We start from the raw sequence: 22902 nt of genomic DNA, 5'->3' as shown, positions 1-22902 counted from the left end.
ATATATAAATTGAAGGAAAGAGACAGAAAGAAAACATATCAGCAAAAGATTACTGACAGACTGAAAAACCTGGAAGATGGCGTGAACAACACCAATCCCAATGAAGAGTGGTGCAAAATACGAGATGTAATAATAAAAGTAGCAGATGAGGAAATAGGGGAAATGAAGAAACAAAACCGTAATGAATGGTTTGACGAGGAGTGCAAGGAGATAACCAAGCAGAAAAATGAAGCATACAGAAATATGATACAAAGTTATTTTACAAGAGCAAAGCTAGAAGTATATAGAGAACTGAGAAGGAAGGAAAAGAAAATACATAAGAGAAAGAAAAAAGAGTGTGTGGAAAGTAAAATGAGACAAGTGGAATCATTTAATGGAAAACGAGAGAGTAGAAGATTCTATAGAACTGTCAATGAAATGCGAGGATTCCAAACTGGAGCATATATATGTAAGGATAAAGATGGACGACTGTTAAGTAATGACCAGGATATTTTAATTAGATGGCAGGAACATTTTAATGAACTTTTGAATGAACAAAACCAGAATGGAAGTGGAATGGAGCAAGAACAGAATCAGCATACGGAAGAAGATCAGAATGTAACAAATCCCCAGCTTAATGAACAGGAAAAGCAGGGACCTAGCCTTGAAGAAGTTAAGAGTGCCATTGAGAAGCTGAAAAACAATAGAGTGCCAGGATCTGACAAAATAACAGCAGAGATGATGAAACTTCACGGAAGGGATTTCTTGAGAAGCATTCAAAATCTACTAGATAAAATATGGAAGGATGAAGAAATCCCATCACAATGGGAAGAAGGTATAATATACCCCATATATAAGAAGGGGGATCGCCTACAAACAGAAAACTATAGAGGCATCAGCAAACTTAACACCGGATACAAAATTCTCTCTAATATACTTTTCCGAAGGCTCTCCCCGTATGTAAACAAAATAATAGGTGACTACCAATGTGGCTTTAGAGAGGGAAAATCGACCTCAGACCACATACATACAATTAGACAGATATGCGCAAAGACAAAAGAATTTGGAATAAATACATATCACCTCTATATAGATTTTAAATCTGCGTATGATACCATACGAAGAAACGAGCTGATTGAAGCCATGAGGGAATTCAACATCCCACAGAAATTAGTAAATCTAGTAGAAGAGACTCTAAAAAAAGTGCGATGTAGAGTACAAATAAGAAATCAGCTATCTCAAGAATTCGAAACAAAACAAGGATTGCGTCAAGGAGATGCCCTGTCATGTATGCTATTCAATATTGCACTAGAAAAGGCTGTCAGAGAATCAGGCATAGACACTAGAGGAACTATAATAAACAAGTCAGTGCAAATGATGGCATATGCAGATGATGTGGTTATAATAGCTAGAACAACAAGAGCATTGCGTGAAGCTGTAGCTAATCTCCTTACAGCAGCACAAAAAATGGGGCTTGCAGTAAATGCTGCTAAAACAAAATATATGGAAATAACCAAGGTGCATACTAGTACTACACATCTTGAAGTTAACGGGCTCTCCTTCGAGAGAGTACAGGAATTTAAATATCTTGGTGTGTATATAACAGAAAAAGGAGATTCTCTGACAGAGATTCAACACAGAATAAGTATGGCAAATAGAAGTTACTTTGGACTTGGAAAACATATGAAGTCCCGGTATATCAGAAGGAAAACAAAAGTTAAGCTATACAAAACGTTAATAAGACCTATTTTAATGTATGGATGTGAATCATGGATTATAACTAAGAATGCTGAGACAATGATCGGAAGTTTTGAAAGGAAGATCCTGCGCAGGATCTATGGTCCTATATGTGAAAACGGATTTTGGAGAAGAAGATACAATAATGAACTATATCAACTCTACCAAGATATAGATATTGTGAAGGAAATTAAACTAATACGGTTAAGGTGGCTAGGACATATATACCGAATGCCAGATAACTGGATGTGCAAAAAGATAACGTTTATGCATATGGAGGGCAGGAGAAAAGTAGGAAGACCACCTTTAAGGTGGGTTGATTCGGTAGAAGAGGACCTAAGTATGCTGGGAGTTAGGAGTTGGAGAAGGAAGGCGCTGGATAGAGATGGATGGCGGAAGATTCTGAAGGAGGCCAAGGCCTGTGATGGGCTGTAGTGCCAGAAAAGAAGAAGAAGAAGAAGAATATGCCTCGTTTACCAGCCTGATAAAAATACATTGTTTTCCCCCTCGCTGGACAAAATCTGTGGACGTTTCCATGCCCCCCCAGTCTGCACACCTATGCCCCCCCCCCTGCCCCCCAGAACGCCATTTATCCACTACTATTAGATCTTCTGGTTTCCCAAGGAACAATCTCCCGGTTTTTTCAAATCTGACCTGGCTACACTGCGCCGAGCACCGATAACGGCAGGGAAGATGCATGAACGCTTTTGACGGAAGGTTTTTTACCTTGTGGTCAAGCTATAGTTACTAGAGTATTAAGTTTATTCCTGTTTAAAGGGTCCAATCTTGCTTCTCAAATATTTACAGCAGAATTAATCAATTGTCCATGAATTGCATAACTCGCAGGATAATTCAGACTTCAGTATCACTCTAAATTTCGTGTATAAGAGTCTATTTGGCATTTTGTAGTTCATTTCGTGACAAAACAGGGTAGGAAAATGCACCTCACACCTTTCAGAAACATTAAAAATTAACATTAGAATGTGTTATTTCACGTTTCGTGTTAACGAAATATGCATGCCCCTAGCTATTACTCAATAACTACACAAAATTTAAAAAGGTACATCAATGGGATCCGGAGCTATATTACATTTAGGTTAGGTGAGGGTAGGGTAGAGTAGGTTAGGTAATACATGATAACAGATTTTGATGGACAAATTCCTAATATTCAAATGTTCAAGTCTAACAGAAATGAAATACAATATTGTTTGAATTAACTTATATGAATCTGATGTTTAAATTCCCAGTTATTAGAAATACAGGGTGATTTAGAAGTCTGGTGCCGTAGGGAACTTCGTTATTTGTGCAGAAAGCAAAAAACGGAAAGAGGGGGGGGGAAGAAAGTACAGTCCACTCTCGATTCTACGACGTTTCACAGTTCCCGGAAAAAGAGTCGTTATTTTGAAGGGGTCGTTATTGGAATTTGCACCAATTTTCAGCTTAAAGGGAGCTCAAACGGACACAAAGATGCCTAGGAGATGGTAACACCATTTATCCTGATAGTTATACAACCTGCTATGCACATGATGCGTGTTGTGAGAAGGAAAATAGAACATGAAAAATTTTTCACAAACAAGAATTTAAAATAATGTTACTTTTTTTTTCAATTGTGCACAGTCGTTGCTTTTCCAGGAAATTCTTACAATTCTAGTTCATGAGAAAGCCGTTTGCGCTGAGACCAATGGAAAGGAAAACAATCTCTCGCTTATTGCAAGCGAAACTCGAAGAATCTTGACACCAGTCAGACTGGTGCCAGCAAAAGTCGGGAGATAATCGGGCAGAATGAATGTTGGATTTTATTCAGGTTTACTGAAGGATTGTCTGTTACAAGATTAACTGGTAAGATTAAATCTCTCGGGAAAAACAACACAACCTCTCTAGGTACCAGACAAAAAAAATAAAGGCAGGGCTGTAATTTTCGTTCTGGTTCGGCTGTGTAAAATACATCGTAAAAAAAAGTCACTTTTCTTTGCTTCAACCAACTTCATTCACCCTCCTTCCCCATTCAAGGGAGCAGTCCAAACTCCTTCCTTGACTTGCATTGTAATCCAGCGTGAAAAAGGAAATGCGCAACTTGCGATCTGTTTTCTCCCATTGCGTATTTTAGGACACGTCATTAAACAGCGTGGCAGTCGATAATCATTCGGGTTTGGAATTGAATTTCACTTTAAACTGTTTATTTAGTCCCGATTAGCCCATCAGCCTAAAATGAACTGAAAACAAACTTTATGAAACTGCGCATTTTCACATATCAAAATGGTAGATGGTTATTTACTCTCACGTTAATGGACGATTTAATGTTGGATTTAGGAGTATTCTCAATGTCAAACACCCACTCCTCCAAACGTTTTCCCCTTGAGTAATGTCTTTTTAATCGGTCTGAGCGACTATTCCTACATTGAACTTTTTTTTTTTTTTTTTTCCTCCACATGAATGGTTCTGAAGAAAAGCGGATGCAAATTAAATTTACAGATTTGCTTATCAGAAGGCGCAGAACATGAAGTTATTTTAACTCTTGTTTTCCTTTCTGGAGATCAAATTTTGTTATCGTCAAATCAAAACAGCTTTGCGAGATTCAAAACAATAACTTTTTCCTTCACGCTGGATGAGTCATCGCTGTTATCGGCAAGCAAGAGTTTTGCAGACGCTAGACAAAACACTGGCGCCAGCTGCATCGTAAAAACAAGGAGACCGGCTGGAAGTTCGAGCAACAGGTGGCGGAAGAGAAAAATCCCAGCAATTTAAGGATAACGCGCAACTGTCGAAGACGGAACTTTTAACAGCAGTGTAAAGAAGAAAGAAATGACCCTTGCTTTACATTTTACCATGCAACAGACAATAATATGGGCAATATTTCCTATGCAGACAACAGCATAAAAAAAATAATTAAAAAAAACTGAATTCTGCAATTATCAACATTGCTGTGCACACCAGTGGTGGAGAATGAGCTGGGGAAAGGGAGTTGGGTCACTTTTTTTTACTTGTTTTGTGGTTTTTGTTCGTTTCAAGAATATATCAAGAACTGGTTGCCCCATTTTAGACGTCAAAGAAAAGGAAGAGGGGTGGGTCCTTTTCCACCCTTGCCTGTAATCAGCCCGCATCAGTAAGCAAATCGTGGCTGAAACAATCTGCATCGCACCCCCCTACCCCCCACATTTGCTGACAGGAAAAGAGGGAGAAGTCAGTCAGCTAACGGAACACTTTTTTGGCAGATATTACGATCTTTAGTTCACCTATGTGGTTTTGATTATCTCTAAAAGTTTCGCTTTTTTATGAAGTGTTGCAGGGAACAAAGAACACGTTTTGAATGAAAGCGGTTACCGGAAGTTGTCGTCTACAAGGCCGAGAGTTGCTCACTCACGGGAACCTGCTGAACTCTAGGTCAGAGGAGCTGGACAAATGGGCCAGACTTCCAGGTGCCATGCATCTGTATTTTCGAACATTCCTGCGATCTTATCTCTCAAGGAGGTGTATTTATCGATGAAAGAGCTTGACCTGCCATACACATTGGCAAAAACTGCAAGTCCAGCAGTCATTTCAGGCTGCTCCCCCCCTCCTCCTTGAGTTTTCAGCAGCTCTTAAGACAAGGAAACAAGTCAAGTCGATTTAAAATAACATCCAAGCACATTCGATCTTCTTTTCTCTCGTATCCAAGAGCAAGCCTGGCAAAACAAGCCTTGGCACGTTGGGTAGCGGCCGTCGGGTTTGGGGTAACATTGGTGCGCTTGAGGGAGGGGAGGGCAGAGGTCAAGTGCTGTTGGATATCACTCAAGCATGGTGTGGTGGTGTCTATTTTTAGTTCAGACCCAATTGTGAGTGGTAGAGCGCTCGTAAAGGGAATGAGTGGAGGAAAAACAACGCATTTTTCGGCTGATTTCCTTCAATTTTTCAACTTTTTTTTTCCAAATTTTTTTAATTTTTTCTAAATTTTTCTCGGTTCCCGGGAAAAGGGTCGTTACTTCGAGAGGGTCATTATACCCGGGCTCGTAGAATCGAGAGTTGACTGTAGTTTCAAATAGGTGACTTTAAATGTAAAGTGCTTGAATTTTCAACATATCATGCACCGTTGATAGTATACACTAGTATGAGCCTCTTCGGTAGCCAAAAATGCAACATGTTTGGCCTGGAATACTGCATTGCATTGCAATACCACACAGTATAGGGTAAATTAAGAACTGATCAAAATAATTACAGGCAAAATATATAAGTATTAAAAACTTGAACATATGATGCACGCACCCCTCATTTCTCTAGACCACTAGAAAATGTTAGAAACGCACAAATGAGAATCATATTGCGATACATAAGCTACTGAGCATATCACAAATTTACATTTTTATACTTGTTTACTTTGCCAAGTTAATTATGGTCATCAATTCTTAATTTACCCTGCACTGTGTGGTATTGCTTTGCCATGCAGTATTCTGTGCCAAGCATTTGCCATTTTTCACTACCAATGAGGCTCGTACCACTGTATAACCTGAAGAGTGCACCATACGTTAAATATATAAGCACTTTAGATTGAAAGTCACCTATTTCAAACAACTTTCCACTCATTCTATTTTTCGCTATGTGCACTAATAACGGAGTTGCCTATGGAACCCAACTTTTAAACCCTGTATTTCTAATAATTGGGAATTTATACATCAGATTCATGTATGTTAACCCTTAAACACACAATGTTACCATATGGTAATGCTCAACATTCAGACACTTTCGTGCTAGAGGCTTGTCTATATTAAGTTACCATATGGTAACGCTATGCAGATTAAATAGCTACAGGTTTTTCAGCAATTAGTTTATTTATTCAGGGTGGCTACTCACCAGGAATTCTGGGAATTATGCGTGAATTATTGGCTCCGGAAATTGTGTGTGAATCCTGCGTGAATTTTTCTCCGTAGACATGAAAAATTCTAACTTTTATTATTCCAAGTCCCATTGAATTTATGCATAGTTATTAATGCCCTGAATCAAGTTTTTTACAGTTCAGTCATTATTTTTATCGAGGAAGAAAAAGAAAAGAAAGGTGCTTGAGAAGTAAAACCAAATCCTCTCAATTCCTTTACTTTGCAGAACAATCTATCTAATCCACAGAAAATTATTGCAAACTAAGATATCTTTAAGTTGATTAGGTAAATTTGAGTTTTAAATTCTTATATAATTAACATTTTTATTAGGGATGGGACCGATTAATCGGTACTCTATTCAGTATCGGCCGATATAGGCATATCGGTGTATCGGTTTATCGGTAAAATTACCAATTATTTTACCGATCTGATATATCGATAAATATCTTATAATTTAGTAGGGATAGGTCGATATGAAATTTTGGCCGATACCGATAAAGTACCGATATAAAATTTACCAATACCGATAACCGATATTCTACCGATCCGATATAAAGTTAGAAATGGTCCTTGAAGAACCTGAAAGGTTCACTGACCTCTTTAATAAATGTGTGTTTCAAGGTGACTGCAGTGCAAGATAAGTTGCATATTTAGACATTTATTTTTTTAGAAAGTAGGGCATGAATATTATCCATAAAAATTACAACAAAATGGAAGAATTTTGCACTAAATTATCAGATAATAATCGATATATCGGATCGGTAAAATAATCGGTAATTTTACCGATAAACCGATACTCCGATATGCCTATATCGGCCGATACCGATAGAGTACCAATTAATCGGTCCCATCCCTATAATTTAGTGTAAAATTCTGCAATTTTGGTGTAATTTTTATGGATAATCTTGATGGCCTACTTTTTAAAAAAGTCATTGTCTAAATATTCAACTTCCTTTGCACTGCAGTCACCTCGAAACACATATTTATTAAGGAGATCAATGAACATTTCAGGTTCTTCATGGACCATTTCTAATTTTATATCAGATCGGTAGAATATCGGTTATCGGTATTGGTAAATTTTATATCGGTACTTTATCGGTATCGCCCAAAATTTCATATCGGCCCATCCCTAATTTTTATTTGTAAATTAGTGTATCCCGTAATGTTTGTGATTTGTGTTTGTAGATGTCTTTCGAATCTGAGTATGTGAAATAGTAAATGTAAACTCTGCACCTTAAATTTTATATTTTAAATATGTGTGTTTGTGGCCTTGAATTTTTGGAAAGTTCGCCTTGAAAACTGGGAATTATACTTGAATTTTATCATGGTCCTAGAGTGGTCACCTTGTTATTCTATTAGTATTGCATGTAAAACAAGACATTTAAGTTCTAAAGTCTTTTCTAATGCTTATAATTTATATTTTTATTTTAATAATAAAAAAAAATAATAATAATAATCGGGGAACGGATTTATATCTGTTATATTTTTTATTATCTTTAAGCATTATTGTATGTATACTCTATAAGTTCAGTTTTTATTTTCCATATTTTTACATATACAGTCAGCTCTCAATTCTATGACCTCGGATATAATGATCCTCTCAAAGTAACGAGCCTTTTTCCGGGAACCGTGAAAAATTTGGAAAGAAGTTGAAAAATTGGAGGAAATCTGCCGAAATATACGTTTGTTGCACTCATTTTATTCAGTGTGTAGCCATTCCCCTTCACGAGTGCTCTACCCCTCGCAAGTGTGTCTGATCTAAAAATAGACACCACCACACCACACTTGAGTGATATCCCATACCACTTGACCTCTTTCCCCCCCCCCCCCCCCCCCCGCACCTGATGTCTGCTACCCAACGTGCCAGGCTTGTTTTGCCATTGTGATTTTGCTTGCTCTTGGATACAGGAGAAGAGAAGATCTAATGTGTTTGGATGTTATTTTAAATTGACCTTCACTTGTTTCCTTGTGCTAAGAAGCAGCTCGAAATGACTGCTGGACTGGCATTTTTTGTCAATGTGCATTTCAGGTCATGCTCTTTCATCGATGAATGTACCACCATGTAAATATTCACCAGTGTCACATGAGAAATGGTAGATAAGATTGCAGGAATGTTCCAAAATACAGACTTCTATTGCCTGAAAGTTTCGCCCATCTGACTAGCTCTGACCTAGAGTTCAGCAGGTTCCCTGTGAGTGAGCAACTCTTGGCCTTGTAGCAGACAACTCCCCCTAACCGCTTTCTTTCAAAACGTGTTCTTTGTTCCCTGTAACACTTCATAAAAAAAAGCAAAACTGTTACAAATAATCAAAGGCACATTGGGCAACAAGAGATCATCAACCCACTTAATGCGTCATCCAGGTTTCTGCAAAAGTTTACTTCGATCTTACGTGCATCACAACTCCCATTTCCCACTTCATACATTTTCCTAACTGTGCCGATGTCATAATATTTGCAAAATAGGTGTTCTGTTGGCTGAGTGACTTCTCCCTCTTTTCCTGTCAGCAAACCTTAGGTGGGGGAAGGGGGGCAGGGGGCACGATGCTTATTGTTTCAGCCACGATTTCCTTGCTTGTGTGTACACACAGGCTGATTACAGGCGAGGACCCCTCCTCTTTTGCTTTGACGTCTAAAATGGAGCAACCAAGTTCTGGATGCATTCTTGAAAACTAACAAAAACCATAGGCAAGAAAGAAAGGTGACCCCCTCCCCTTTCCCAGCTCATTCTCTGCCACTGGTGTGCACGGCAATGTGATAATTCAGGTCTTTTTTTTTCAATGCTGTTGTCTGCATATGGTTACATGGTAAAATATAATGCAAGGATCATTTCTTTCTTCTTCACACTGCTGAATGATTCAATATTGCTGATTAGCATGTAATAACAGCTATTAGACTAAAAGTGAGAAAAAAATTGACAAAAAATCATTAATGCATTTAAAGTTAATTTAAACAATATTGTATTTCATTTCTGTTAGACTTTTACTTTTGAATATTAGGAATTTGTCTATCAAAATCTGTTACCGTGCATTATTTAACCTACTCTACCCTCACCTAACCTAAATGCAATATATCTCTTGATCCCATTGGTGTCCCATTTTTAAGTTTTGTACAGTGATTGAGTAAATAGTGTATTTGTAACATAATTTTTTGAAAAAAATTAGAACACCCGTTTTTGAGAAAATGGCTACCAAAGTTTTCTTAACACTACCTTCAATTGTTTTTTGCCCTGACATAGTCATGTTATATCTTGTGCGAAAGAACCCTTCAAGACATTTCCAATGCCGTCCGAAATATTGCAGTTCAAAGTTAACAATATGTTGGAAAAAATTGTCAAAATATCATAGTTTACAAGACTGTAATTTCGGGAATACAAATGATACGGATCTGCAACTTTGCTTTTTGTCCTGTCAGGTGGCCCTTCCAGTATGTCAAATTTCAAATGAATCAAAATATGTGATGTTGACAAGTGTATTTTCATTTGTTGATTTCTCATGGAATGGAGTGGATTCTTCAAATCAAGATATCATTGTATTGTTAAAATCACTTCCATTGTTGGGTAAGACAAACATGACATCTTTAACTTTGTTTGAAATATAATGTGGAACTCCGATTGTACGTTCATGATTATTATGTTTTCCTGCTTGATACGTACAGTCAGCAATGTTCCAGCAAAAGTCCATGTTAGACAGTAGGACATTTTACTTGGTATTTATGTCTGTCATGACTGCAATTTCCCAACTAATGCTGATGTCACAGAATGTATCAGAAAGTTGTTCTGTTGGGCTGGATACTTTTCCCTCTTCCGTAGCCACTATACTCGGATGCAACCTAACTTGACAGTGACGTCAGCTGGGACTGCACTACAACTTGATGTATCACTCCTCGCCAAGCATGAAAAATTCTGTCACATTTGCATCTCAGGGTCCGCAGAGAAAGCACACAGGAGGAGTGGAATGATCTTGTGTGCAGTTGATTGATCTTCATGCGGAGAAATGTCGATGCTTGCTGCTAACGAAATACGAAAACAAAAGGATAAACAAATTACAAAGTTTAAAAATATATTTGGACTGAGAATCTAATGGACATGTTAATGTTTTGAATACGTGTAATAAACGAAGTACTGATATAAAGTAAACTTTGTTTTTACCAGTCTTCCACGAAAACTCTTGATAAATTTTTTTCTCGAAGCATTGTTTGGTACATTCTCTTTGCGAACAGAATGATATGGATTTATCCATTATCCATGGCAATTACGCTATTTGGCTGCAGTTTGAGTAGAATGTCAATGAACCATGTCTCAAAATGCTGTCTCAATGCCTTTTCTTGAATGAAACAACAAACTCTTTCCATCTTCGCTTCCTACATACACAACAACGAACCTTCCTTTTTTTGCCTAAGGCTGAACTCTGAGCCTAGAAGAAAACCATACCAATGTGACAGACATGTATCTAGAAATATAGTTTGTGTGGGGGTGGGGGGGTGGTGGGGGGTCTGACCAAGTGTCTCAATAATAATATAATTAGAATGATATATTCAATTAAAATACTATTAATTAAATATGTAAACTAATTAATGTTGCACTGTTGTTATTACATGAATAGGTAAAAATGGTAAAATAATAGATATATAACAACATCTATTCATTATGTAACTTACGTATAGTTAAGATCCCCAAAATTTGTGTAAAGCCATCAACCCTGGCAAGGAAATTAATTTCAAATAGACATAGAATTTAATATTTATTGAATAACAAAAAAAGAAGGACTTAGATCATATTGTAATAAGCAAAAATAATTGTGCTGTGATCGCTTTTAATTGCCTATTGGAATTGACAAAAAGTAAATTTGGTGATTAATATTTCATGCATATTATCATAAGTAGTAGTGTGCATAAATCTTTGGAAGCTGTTTGAGCCAAATTCCTTGCCTTTCATTAAGTTCAGCAGAACCATCGATTGTACATCAAATACTAAACAATTGGAAATAACAATGGTGCCCTCTCAAGCTTTGTTTACAGAATGGCCGAAAGCCGACATTAACTCATCTGAAGATTTTTTTTCACAGCGATCCGATATCGCTTTATTGGCACAGATATTGGTGGAGCCAAGCTACAATGTCATTTACGAATGCTTCCTTATCTTAAATACAAACCCAGGTTATACAAAATACGCTCAATGGTGATGTGCTTATGGACCAGGATCTCAATCAATTGCGGCAGCCACTTTTCCCACTGTTGGAAATTTTGTTTTTCCCATTGCCCCTAAACGTTTTTGTGACAATTGAACTCTCAGTTTCATCACAAGTACGTTGCAAATACGAATACGTGTACACATTTTCTTCTCACATGACTATTCAAAATTTTCCCTTTACAGTTTTGATTTAAAGTAACATGCAAGCCAAACACCTGCTCGGATCTCGCTCGCTGATGACACGTGATAAACAGCAGACAAATATAGAGTCGCCCTTACCCTCACTTTGACCTGCAATTACCTCTGAGATTTGGGTCAATGAACCCATGTATATTTTTTTTAGCTGTGACATGCAACAAAACAATCGTACTGAATACTCTTCATTTCAACAGGTTTTTCAGAATCTAAAATTTGTAATACATTTCTATGTACTGTACACGTTTCAACGTATTTCAAGCAAGGAACTATATTTTTTTGGCTCAAGTCTCGCGAACTTGCTGTTCAGACACATGTTGCCATCCCGCATTCATAATCCAAATCAGTTTTGCACAGTTATCATGTTTATGTATCGTGCTCATTTTAATGGTTATTTATTATACGTTATTATATTCTGCAAGAATCCTCGCATTGTGAAGTTTTGAAATTCCTTCCCTTGTATCTTAATCTATTGAATTTCATTCCCTTGTTTTTCTTTTTTCCGAGTGCAGACAGTGAAAGTATGAATGCTGTAGGTTTGCAATGCTCTTACGTCACTGTCAAGATAGGTTGCACCCAAGTATGGTGTAATTTTGTGGCAGTTTAATTCCTCAAGTGATTCTGATAGTTCAGCTGGTAGGCCTCACATGCAAGAGGGGAGAGAGGAGGCATGGGTAATTGGGGTCATGGACACAAGGTGCATTTGTTGCACCTACCTTGACTGACAGGAAGGAGAAAACTTCTTACATTTCTGTAAAGTAGAAATCTGTGAAGCCCTGTGCCTTAACGATCAGAGAACAAGTGCACTGTTGCCTAACCTAACTTGCTAAATGATGATTTCCCTAAAGTTTGAACACAATCTAAGAATGTGACAGAGGTGCAGGGTTGCTAAGCATCTAGAAAACCTGGAAAACCGGGAGATGCCGGGGAATTAGACTTGTCAGGGAAAAATCAGGGAAATGTTGTGGAATTTTGCAGATCGTCTGGAATTTATGTGCATTTTGGAGTCTTAAAGAGAAAAAGTTGCAAAATGAGTTCACTTCCACTTCTGGATTCGGTTCTTGTGATTCCACACCCAATGAAGATTCAGTTTAGAAACTTGTTTTTTTCATTCTTATGATTCTCAGTCTTGTACAAAATTATGGTTACTTCGAATTTCTGTAATAAATTTTCACTTTTATAATACAAGATATTAGAAAGAATATCAAAGTAAAACTTGCAGACCGGATATCTGATTGATAACTAAAGTACATTGACAATATGATCATAATTATCGGAAAGGTTGGTGAAGATGAGTATTTTATTAGTCTTGTTGGCATTTCCTGTGGAATTCCTATATACAACAAAAATTTCTCCTGGTGCTGGGTACTCATAAATGTAAACAAAAAAGCAGCATTTTCTACGATACACTAAATCCCCCAGAAAATGAAAAATTGTGCATAGTTTATGAACTTCCTCTGTTGTTTTTATATTGTGGAGATCTGCTATGGTAAAATAATTTACCTCTCTTACCTTAGACTGAAGGTTAGATGCACATGATTGTAGCACCCAATACATTTGATGCCGATTGTAATTTTATATTTTACTCTTTGAATTTCCACGTGTTCTTGTGTGTGTGTGTGTGTGTGTCTGTGTAGAATGAAATTTGCTAAAAAAAAAAGTTGTGAAAAAAAATATTCATAATAATTAACGGATTATATATTTAATTGAAAAACACAAGGTTTAAAAGCAAAAATCATGATGATAAACATGTCTGTTCTGGAAAACCTGGAAATGTCGGGGAATTTCATAATCAAAATATCGTAGCAACCCTCTACAGAAACTTGTAAATTGACAACAGGACTTGATGCTCTTCATTTCTTTACCCACATCTTTACAGAATCCATTATAGTTGCTTGGAGGACATCTCAGATGGTGCAATGGTAGCATCATTGCCTTGTAATCAATTTGTCCTTGGTTCAATACCCAGTACAGACACATAATGGTTCGGATGCTACTTTGAAACTGTAGATCCAGTCACGATTAGTCTCTCTCTGCATAAAGTGGACTCATAACAACAATTAAATCAATCAATAGTTTCTTGAAGTAGGGAGGGGGTCAGTTTTGTGGAAACCTTTCCTTTCCTCACGGCTGCCTTTTTGGCTATGGGGATTGAAGAATGATGATTTTGCCAATATTAGTTATCTGATATATATGTATTCGATATGAACTGCACTTTTGCTTTTAATAGCTAGTCCCTAATATTTATCAGGAAATAGTTTAGAATCTAGTCTATATTTCACTGTCAATATTTTCTAATTTGAAGTTTTTCATGATAATAATAATACAGGGTGGATCAAAAGAATGGGTAATTTTGGAACAGAGATTAATAAAAGAGGAGACACACCTTTGACACATTTAATGAAGCTAGTGAGTAGCACAGAGTATGCTATTATTGAATTTCCTACTGTTAAGTTATTTCTTGAAGATAACATCTGACAGATGACCACCTTCTCTGTGGATACATTCCTGCAGTCTGTGAGAGGCATTGTGCATGACGTGACATAACATTGCAACAGAAATCCTGGCAAATTCCTCTCATATCTTTCCTTAAGTTCTTCTGTCGTAGCAGGTCGAGTATGGTAAACCTTGCTCTTAACTTGACCCCACAAGAAGAAATTACATGCTCTATGGTCAGGCGATCTTGGGCTCAGCCTCCACACTGCCATTCATGTAATTTGCTTTAACCTCAAAGGTATGCTGCACTCCACTCCACTGCTCCATGATTACTAAATGGCAAGATGATGTGAGCAGTGTTGTAGATGCCATTCAGTGCTACCAACCTTCCAGGGTTGCCAGGACATGATTCAAAATTTCCCCTTCTTTTGAGTCACCCTTTCTTAGTCAAACTACTACTTCAATAAAAGTAGTTGAAAATTTACTGTGCTATTTTTTTTGTTCGATGGTACCACAAGTAGTCTCTCTTTTTAAGTTGTTTATTTCGTTATGTACCAAAGCAATGTGGCTGTAATAATCATGCAATTTCTCTAAGACAATGAATGAATGAATGAATGAATATATGGCAATTTTGATTTTGATTGACACACATATTTCATAAATACAAAGAATGTTAGTACTCAATTTTTGCAAAGCTGTTTTTCATAGTTGTATTAATTTTGGTGGCCCCCACCACCATCTTCATTGAAAATTTTTTCATTGTTGCTTGTTTTACAAGTTTGTAAATTGTGCCCAAGCAACAGTGCAAGAACTTGCAACTTGCAACGTGGATGGTGGCAGTGACCACCGAAATTAATAGAACTATGAAAATCAACTTGATGGGAAAAGTTAGCACTAAGGTTCTCTGTATGTATTTACTACTGCATCTCTCATTTCCCAAATATGAATGTTGTGTCATGTTGGTCAAAAAGATGTATTAACTCATCAATCACTTTGGACCACATTATTTATTTGAGAGTAGTGGACACTTACTGTTTGACCTGTTTTGTATGTTTCTTCAACTCTCTTATTTGAGATTCTTTATTTTAGGTTCAGACATATCACAGAAAGTTTCAAGAATAGAACTCTCTAGCATTTGTAAGCCTTTTGAAACTGTTGAAAGCACTGAGATCAACCAACAGGCCAGGTAAGAAAATATCTTTTGTATGGGTAATTGCATGCTACACAATTGTGAAACAACCCGTTTAGAATGAAATTGGAAAACACGAATTGCTCAAGTCTTGAACCTAGGAATTTGGCAGGCATTTCAAAATGGGCTTTTGTAGAATTTTATTAATCACCTTTTATCCAAAAAAGAATATCGCCCTCTAGTAGGTCTCCCTCACAAATAAAGACTATGAACATTTACACTCATTGTGTATGCAGGGATCATAAAAATGCTCTTCGAGTCTGAGTTCTACTTTGGGTAAACCTGGAACCTTTTCTTCCCATCCAATTTCAGTTCAATACTTGGGTACAAGCTATCTTGACAGTGATGCCAGTTGGGACCACCCTACATCTTGATGTGAAACTAGTGAATGACTCCGTGTCAGGCATGAAAATTCTCTCCATTGCAGTTGTGTCTCAGAGTCTGCAGAGAAAGCACACAGCCTTCTTGCTTACAGCTGATGTGTATGTGGAAAAATGACAATGCTTTGAGATAACTTAATACGAACACGAAAATATAAACAAATTACAATGTTAATATATGTATATACGAGGCACATTTCAAACGAAAGGGCCAATTGATTATATCAAAAGAGAAAAGAAGTGTAGCAACGCTGTATTAGCGGTTACAAACACATTCATATCTACTTCATTTTTAAACATAGTCACCATTATTTTCAAAGCACTTTGGTACCATGGAATAAGCTTTTTCATACCCTCACCACTAGGGAGGTCAGCCAATACAACACTACCATTTTCAACACCTGAGTATCTTCAAATCGTTAAGACACAAGCCCCTTTTGGAGGTGCAAGAAGAGGTGATAGTCACCAGCTGCAGGGTTCCGACTATACAGGGAGTGTTCCCCTCAGAACCTCTGAATCGTCTAGAGAGTGAGGGCAACAGTGCATGGTTTAGCTTTGTCATGGATAAGAACCGTTCCTGACCTCAGCATCATTTATTTTGTATGGCAAGTCTTGATCTGGTAGTGTTTCACAGTATGCCTACTATGTAATTCTTTTTTCCAACTCAATGAAATTTATCAAAGCACCAGGTTTGTCATTTTGCCCAGGTTTTTTCATATATATATATATTTTTTTTAAAAAAAAACCTGCAATACTGGGTTTTATTGGGTTTTTTCAGATTATGTTTAAAAATATATATCATATTTACTCATGTATAATGCACACTTTTTCCCAAAATTTTTGCTCCTAAAAACTGTGGTGCGTATTATGCACAGAATAATTTTGACAGTCAACATGAAACCATACAGGTCATTCCATGATTTTATGACACTTTCATTGATTTTTCATGTTTACAGCACCCTATCATGTTATATATCGTTGTAAAGCTTAAATCCTGCAGTTTCTGAATATGGCAACAGTATTCCATTCAAGGTAGTGACACTAATGTGAAATGCAGTTGAAATAACTTCACCACAAAATGAAGGAATGTTCTGATTTTTATGATACTTTGGATGAAAGATAAGGAAATAGAAAATAATAATTAAAATGTATTACTAGCCAAATAATATTATATATATGGAGTGTGTAAATGCCTTAATGGCAGAAATCTTGTGTTGCTATCTGCTAGTCTGAGGGTCCTGAAGGTACCTCGTATGAATGTTATGTTAGTCACGGAAAAAGTATATACTATTTTGAAGTTTTTCTTAGGAAAAGTAAAGAAGGAATGAGCAAAACCACGTATAAAAGTTTGAAGGCCATTCCCACGATTTTTTACTTTGTAATGCAATGTTCTGCAACACCAAGAAAAGCAGTGCCATTCTGGCGAAATTTGAGAATGCACCTCCCATCACATGGGATGCATATCAGCGGTATTTTGTTGGCTAAGAAATAATAGAAAATACCTTCCTGAGCACTGCAAATCCATAACATAATTTTGATCTCGCTGTCTACTATTACAGAATAAATAAGGTGATTAAAGAGTGAAAGCTTTGGGATGCTAAGCACAGTGGAGGGAGAGGAGGGAGGGGAGGTGGTGTTAGTTGGTGACTTATGACATACACAAGTGATATTCTTCTTTTAGTCCACATAGCAGCAAGTTAATGTATGATGTTATTCACTTTTGATCCACATAACAATAGCTTTGCGACCTACAACTAAGAAAGCAATTTCTTCAAACTGGATTATTCTGCGCATTATAGACGAGATATAATTGTTTGTCACTTTTCCCCATGAACGTTTGAGGCACATAGTGGTTCGGATCCCACTTTAAACTGTAGGTCCAGTCCCGATTAGCCTTACTGTGCATAAAGTGAACTTTAAACACCAAATCAAATCAACTTTTCCCCACATTATACACGCACGTGCATTATACACGTAATTACGGTATTTGAAAATTAAATTCATTTTCTCCCTCTGTAATATATCGTAACATTCAATTTGTATTGCTTTATACCCTGTCCCAGTTATCTCTGGAGCATACAAAATGAAAACAAGTCTCTGTGCAAGTAGTGATGCGAGAGGGCTCCACCAATAAACATGTGAGGGGACAGTGATGCAGGAACGGGGGGTACAGGGGTACATTACATTGTACCCCCTAAATTTTTGAAGGGAGGTACTCTACCCCTAAATCGAAGATTATAGTTGTACCCCTGAATCCCCCCCCTCAGATACAAGATGCTACTGTTAAAAGAACATAGTATTTTCTCATCATTCTGTACAAAAGCATAAATTGTAAGCATTATCTTCCTTACCACAGGAATTCAAACCATTGTAAACTTATTCTACATGTACTACATTGTGCTTGCTACTAGTTGGTTCATTGATCTGTGTGTTTGGAAATCTTTTTAAGGAGATGAAAATTATTTAAAATGTGTGTGGAACGATGGAATGAGTTATAGTTTACTTTCAGAAAATCATGCTGCAGAAGAATGGCCCATCCGTGTAAGGGAGTACATGTTTTGTAAACAGGTGATCGCGTTGATTCGAAGATATAAATCTGCATCAGAAGAATATATGACTGACCTTCTTTCATTTTGAATTTTTCAAATGAAATTTTCCGAAACAAAATACTTCCATAATTCCTGCCTCATCTTGTTTACGAGAGACAGACCAATTTGTGGGATACAATGTAGCTACCTCACCGATTATTTTTATAACTTTGTCAGAGGTGTTCAGAAAACTCTACTTAAACCTATGTGTTATGAGATTTTTTGAAAATAGAGATGGCACTGAGACAAGAAAAGTCTCAAATTTGGAGACTAGACTGAAATAATAAATCTCTACAAAAATGAGACAATACTTGATGTCTGAGACAATCTCATTCGAAACTTTGGTATCACATTTGAAGAACTTAAAATAAATTTAAATTACTATGTCTTATTCAGACATACCAAGCATATATCTTGTTCATATTTCAAATAAGTCGTTCATTTTGTTTATTGTAATTGAAATGTTAATCCATTTGTGATAATTGTGAGCCTGTGCTGCCCGGTTTCATCAATTCAGGATAAAATGGTTTGCAGCGTTGAACAAAATGTAAAGCAGAAAAACGTTATTAAGAAAAGTTTTTACTTTAATGACATATATACATTGTGAAAGTTTGAGTGGTGACACATTTGTCTCATCTCGATACCATTCCTAGTTGAAATGGATCAGCGATATTTCCTAGATGTCATAACAGGGTGCGATTTGTAATTTTTATCAGAGGGGGAGGATTTACCTATGAATTAGATGTGTTTAGAATTGGACATAAATTGATTAAGATCTAATTTTGATATCAAATGCAACACAAACACAACACCATTTCAAGTTAAATTGTAATTTCAAACTGTAAGAAAATTACATTATTCAGTTGAATGCACGAAATTAATGAGATTCTGCAGGTTCGATGATTTGCCAGTTGGCTTGTCAAGGACACTGTAATGTTTATGACTAGATCCATTTTGTTGCAAATTTTTCTGCATTAAAACAATGCACTGGGAGTCTATTGAAAGAAAAAGCAGGTTAAAACTTCTAAATGATTTGTATAATCAGTTATGGTAAACTTCATGGCACTTTCACACTCAGCTATATATATTGGTACAATTTGGATTGGATTCACAAGGGAATTTTCTTTGTAGATGCGAAAATCTTTGACTGGTGCATGCTTTTGCTTAAGTTAAAGTTCACTTTTTTGTATAAACTAGGAATTAACATGTCACAAAACACATGTATGTATCTGCATTTAATTCAACTACACCCAGAAAGAAACCTAACTCTTCAAACCGGCTCTTCATATTGTTCACCAACAATTGAAAAAAAATAATATTTCAAGCATATGCTTTTCCTCTAACTTTGCTTGCTCCGAGATATAAAGGATTTCGGTTTAGCACATGCAGTTATAGTACTTTCAGTGTTTGAAGAGCATCTTAAGATACAGCTAATTACATTACAAATAATTACTATGTCAAATGTGTTACAAATACTTCAAAATTAGATCTCTTGCGAGTTGATCGGGAATCATCTCTATTCAGTATATTTTTTTAAAAAAAAAAGCAACACAATGCTATAGCTGTCAACAATCGTTTGAAAAGTCCGGTCAACATACGTCAAAGATAGGGCACAGTTTTCGAAATTTGATAGAATAGTACTTGTAAAACACCTTCTAGAAGTCTGAGAAAATACCAAATACATGGCTTCTAAAGGGCACTGCATGTAGCACATCTGTCACAAATTAGTTTAATGATATTTTATACATAGCAATGGGGCTCTAAAATGAACTCAATTGAAGTGGAATTCTAAGTACGATATATTTAAAAATATGATTTTCATATTCAGTGGGTGGGAAATGATTATTCCTGATTTGGAATGAATCAAGTCAGAGGAGAGGAATCCTCGTCCCCCCCTTTAAGCCGAGAAGGGAAAATTACGCACTAGTTGTGCATTTATTTCAATATCGTCGAATGGGGCACTGCTATTTTAAAAAGGGTTTAGTATGCAAGAGAGTATGAATTTCTCTCCATGTTGCAAGTGGAAACTGTTTTTCAAGTTGATTAGTAAGCTAGACACCATGTTTGAAAAATATGATTAATGAGTATTTACAGAATCCCATGTATTCCTTATGGGAAATAGACTTCAACTTTAAGTTACGGCTAATCAAATGGGTGTTTCGACTTTTCCTACTACTATGACATAGTTCAACGTGTCCTTTTCCCGTCCATGTACTTTTTTTGTCATTGGATGTTTGATATTCCCAAGAGAACGAATAAAATAATGGTCCCATAAACGTAATGCATTTCTTCTTGCCTCATACGGCCATCCTGGCAGTATTGCCAAACCTGATATGCATAAATGAGCTACATTTCACTATTATTAGGTCTAAAGATGATTTTCAAGGAGCTACATTAACGAAGGCTGCATAAAGTGCCTCCTAGGGAAATTTTAGGTGTCAGAGGGGTGGGGCATTGCTATTACCATTAGCTTTAAAGTGATGGCAATTTATTCTTAGTTTTCACCTCCTATATTTGGCAGCATCACCCACAGTACAACAACCCCCTTACGTGCCTGGAACTGCTGCATGGTTATGGCAGTATGGGGGCGTGCATTATCGTGCAGCAGATACCAGTTTGAAGGAGATTTTCATGTTCACTTCGCGAACGATGACTGACAGACCTAGGGGTTCACTGACCTCACAGTCAACCAGTAATAACCAACTACACCATGTGCCAGCAATTCATTCACCATATTTATTGATCAAAGGTATGTGTGTATATATATATATATATATATATATATATATATATATATATATATATATATATATATATATATATATATATATACAGGGTGCGGCAACATAGAACGCAATAAAACCCATGTGATGAATTAGAATTGTTTAATGGTTTTGTTACACTGTAGGTACATATCTAAAGTTATGTTTCACACAGTTTTGAAAATCATTTCAGGGAGCTGACGCCCCCCATTGTCCATACACTGAAGAAGCCAATTTCTGGCGTTCTTCATGACCCGAACCAGCATATGCGCGGGAATGTTGGCAATTTCTTGACGGATTTTGGCCTTCAGGTCTTGGAAGGTCCTTGGGGTCAAATCGGGGGAGCAGGCTGGCCACTCCAAATCGCACAGAACGCCATGGTGATCGCATGATTGAAGTTCTCACTGCCTCAATGTTCTCACGTGATCGGATGGGCCGAGGGGCTCCTGTTCTTAGTCTTGTCGCACTCGCGGTTTGTCTGAACGTAGTGACCCAGGTAACAATTGATTTCTGGTCTGGGACAGGGCCCAACATGGCTGCATGAAAGTGCTTTCGGAAGGCGCACTGGGTTGCGATAACAGAACATCCGGTCGTAAAGTAGGCCTCGACGCAAACGCATGCTCCTCACTGTTCCAACGCATGATGGCGACTGACCGGGATGCAAACGAAACTTTAGACTCACGCCTGTTGAATGAGACCACTCCCGCCCCGCTACGACCTCTACAGGCTGCATGGCGCACATTTCAAAAAAGGAAGTTATGTTTACGCACCCTGCATATATATACACACACACACACACACACACACACATACATATATATATATACATGTAAGGTTGCATTTTTGTACCCCCCAAATGAAAAACATTCCTGTGCCACTGGAGAGGGAATTCCATTGCATGGAGGGGTGGGGTAAGTGACTGCAGTTACCAGCCTTCACAACAGCATGTACTGGTTTCGTACCCACTCAATTTCCTCCCCTTCTCTGATGCTATGCGTCACCTTGCTCCAGAGGTAACTGAGACAGGGAGTAGTTGACTGAAGCAAAAACTATTTAACATTTCTGTTTCTGTTAACATATTCTGTTCTAAAATATTTGTCCAACAATTTGATTCTACTCTACCTGCACTGTTGCTTTGTGATAAGTTTTCAGTGTTGTGTTGCGTTGCCTTGGTGTATCCAACAATCAGACTACCGGGGGGATACAAAATATATTATAACCAGTGCTTTTTTGTTTTTCTGGCAGTTAACAACTGTACTCCATACTGGCACTTTAGTATAGGTGAGGACTAATAACTTTTTTATTCTAACAAGAAATGCATATACCCGTCCTGGGCATTGGTATTCTTTGTATGTCCTTTCATCAATTTCATTTCTTCACTCATTCCCATCTTTGCGATTACCCAAATGTTTCAGAAACGAGAAATAAAATATACCAAACCAATCAATGAAACAAACAAGATAAATGCATATTTGTGTGTTTATGCTTGGATGCATCATGGTTTATTAACATAACACAATTTTGAGTAGTTGTTATGTTGAACACAGTAACAAATCAACTTGAATAGTGCCGGAACCATTCTTCCCAGAAAAGAAAAGAAA

At 37.0% G+C, this 22902-nt stretch overlaps 1 protein-coding gene across 3 annotated transcripts in view; it reads left to right on the top strand.

The window, feature by feature from the left end:
* The window catches only part of LOC145984069 (uncharacterized), a 192609-nt gene that overhangs the window by 107922 nt on the left and 61785 nt on the right, over positions 1-22902 (top strand). For all 3 annotated transcript variants that reach the window (XM_083117456.1, XM_083117454.1, XM_083117455.1), the window contains one exon: positions 15472-15568. In XM_083117456.1, coding sequence (XP_082973582.1) covers positions 15472-15568 — 97 coding nt within the window. The remainder of the gene's footprint in view (positions 1-15471; positions 15569-22902) is intronic.

The sequence above is a fragment of the Lepisma saccharinum genome, chromosome 2 (assembly GCF_977018435.1).
Source record: "Lepisma saccharinum chromosome 2, izLepSacc3.1, whole genome shotgun sequence".
NCBI lineage: Eukaryota > Metazoa > Arthropoda > Insecta > Zygentoma > Lepismatidae > Lepisma > Lepisma saccharinum.
The sequence above is the reverse complement of the archived record's forward strand: the minus strand, read 5'-3'. Positions and strand labels throughout refer to the sequence as shown.